This window comes from Cucurbita moschata, unplaced genomic scaffold (assembly GCF_002738365.1).
Source record: "Cucurbita moschata cultivar Rifu unplaced genomic scaffold, Cmos_1.0 Cmo_Scf00052, whole genome shotgun sequence".
NCBI classification, from domain to species: domain Eukaryota; kingdom Viridiplantae; phylum Streptophyta; class Magnoliopsida; order Cucurbitales; family Cucurbitaceae; genus Cucurbita; species Cucurbita moschata.
This window is the reverse complement of record NW_019268568.1, coordinates 1,477,004-1,479,067: the sequence shown is the minus strand read 5'-3', so window position 1 is coordinate 1,479,067 and position 2,064 is coordinate 1,477,004. Positions and strand designations below refer to the sequence as shown.

Here is a 2,064-nt window from a genome sequence, read left to right as displayed (position 1 = left end):
GGGGGGGGGGGGGGGGGGGGGGGGGGGGGGGGGAAGAGAAAAAAAATCGTAGCTCCATACACAGGCATGTGATGGAGTGGCCATTAGTCCAATGGTTGAATAGACATGATGTAAACTCATGTCTTTAACGTCATGGATTCAAATCATGGTTCTCACCTACCAACAATATTAAACATACAAGTCTTTTGAAACCAAATATTGTAAAATCAAGAATGGTCTCACATAGAATAAATAGAATGCAGGTAAAGCTAAAACAAAAACTCGTGTGTGAATGTACATGTACAAAGAAGAAGATGAAGAAGAATGACATAGACATGCCACCACTACTTCGGTAAGAAGCTGCATTCATCTCTGCATGCAATTAAGAGCATAAACAATAATAATCAAAGCAAGAATGAAATGGGGCACTTAATTGAATATATATCAACTAAATGCTCCTTAGTTTCCAGCCATTCCCAGAAATAGGAGTTTTACATGTTGCTTCTGCATGGTCGTAATCCAAGACTAATCAACAGCCAGAAATAGATCAGATAATGAGACCTCGATGAGGCTATTTAGATTTCGTCATCAAGAAGGTACCGAGTTAGAGACTGAGAATTGTTACTGACCTAAAGATTAAGTTTCACTTCTCAAAATGAAGTTCTAGTGTTTTAAAAAGCACACAAAAACTTCATTAGGTCCTAAACTTTTAAGCAAGATATCAGCCGCAGCAGCTCAGAAAACTGGATAAGTGTCCAAGATCAACTAAGGAATTCAAACTACGACCAAGAAAAAGTGACAACAATGCAATCATCGCTGAGAAGAGGTAAGATAATGCAATTATCACCAAGAAAAATTGAAGATAATATCATAATCATCTAGAAAAAATGAAGAACAAACAAAACAATTTTTAGGAAGGAAAAACAGAAGGAGAATAAGAGAACAACAAACTGGATGAGTTCAGTTTGGGTTGGCACATCATCAAGAAGCCTCTTTAATGCAAGTGTTTCCCTTAATCTTGAAGCAAGTGCCTATAATAAAGATAAAATACAGAATACTTAAAGATAAAATACAGAGTACTTACAGTCAAGATAAATAGATCAATGAATTGACTAGATCTAATGCAAAAAGGATAAGGATTCAGTGATGGAATTTGGAGTGATAGACAAAATCAATCATGACATGAAATGGCTTCAAGCCTTGATTTTGAATTATTCATGCATAAAAAGGAGAACACAGTAAAAAACTGCTTTGGGGAGAAAAAATTTACCTTCTTTACAGAATTCAATTCCTCCTCAGATTCACTGATAAAATTATCTAAGCTATCCAAGAAATTTGAGCCTTCGTGGTCTCCAGTTAATCTTCCCTCCAGCTCGAAAATCTCAGCTTGCAATTTAATACGCTGTGCATCACATGGAGATAGGAGTTCAGATTCCTGCTTTCCAAGATCCTGAAACAAACCAAGGTGCATTTGAAACACAAAATTATAAGTTGCATATAAATATAACTAGAAACACAAAATGATAAGTTGTACATAAATATATTACAAGGATAAGTTGAATAAAAAATGGTTGATAGTTTTCAAACTCAAAGAATGCGGGTTAGTTGTGTATGCGTGTGTGTGTGTGTGTTTAAGTAATTATGCAATTTAACATTACAATGTAGAATAAAAATGAAAAGGAACTCTTCAAAATGACTACACTTTCAAGCCAAACCCCTTGTAGTATCAATTTCTGACATAAGTTGGAGCCCACGCCTCCATCACAATTTTTTTAAATTCTTATAGTAGATGAGCCACAGAGGTAAATTGTGATCATAGATGGCATATACAAATAAAAAGATATGGATGAGAAAAAAAACCTATACTGAATGCTGTTCCAATTCAAGTATGGAAGATGTTTGGAAACAAAAGCTTTAAAACACAAATCTGATAAAGCACAAGAAAAGAAATTGGTAAAATACATCTTGCATGTGAGAATGCATGGTATTAGAAACAATATGATAGCTGTCAACAGAGAGAGAGAGGAACAAAAAAAAAGTTCTATCCAGAAGGTTATTAAACAGAAAGAAAAAAAAAAAAAAAAA

General features: G+C 34.5%; 1 protein-coding gene across 5 annotated transcripts in view; it reads right to left on the bottom strand.

Annotated features, from left to right (window-relative positions):
- LOC111436260 (coiled-coil domain-containing protein 93) overlaps window positions 1-2,064 on the bottom strand; it is a 6,959-nt gene that overhangs the window by 3,200 nt on the left and 1,695 nt on the right. For all 5 annotated transcript variants that reach the window (XR_002709208.1, XM_023074003.1, XM_023074006.1 and 2 more), the window contains 2 exons: window positions 1,250-1,429; window positions 931-1,010 (listed from right to left, as the gene is read on the bottom strand). Coding sequence is in view for 4 of the 5 variants with exons in the window: in XM_023074003.1 (XP_022929771.1) it covers window positions 931-1,010; window positions 1,250-1,429 (260 nt within the window). In the remaining variant the exon portion in view is untranslated. The remainder of the gene's footprint in view (window positions 1-930; window positions 1,011-1,249; window positions 1,430-2,064) is intronic.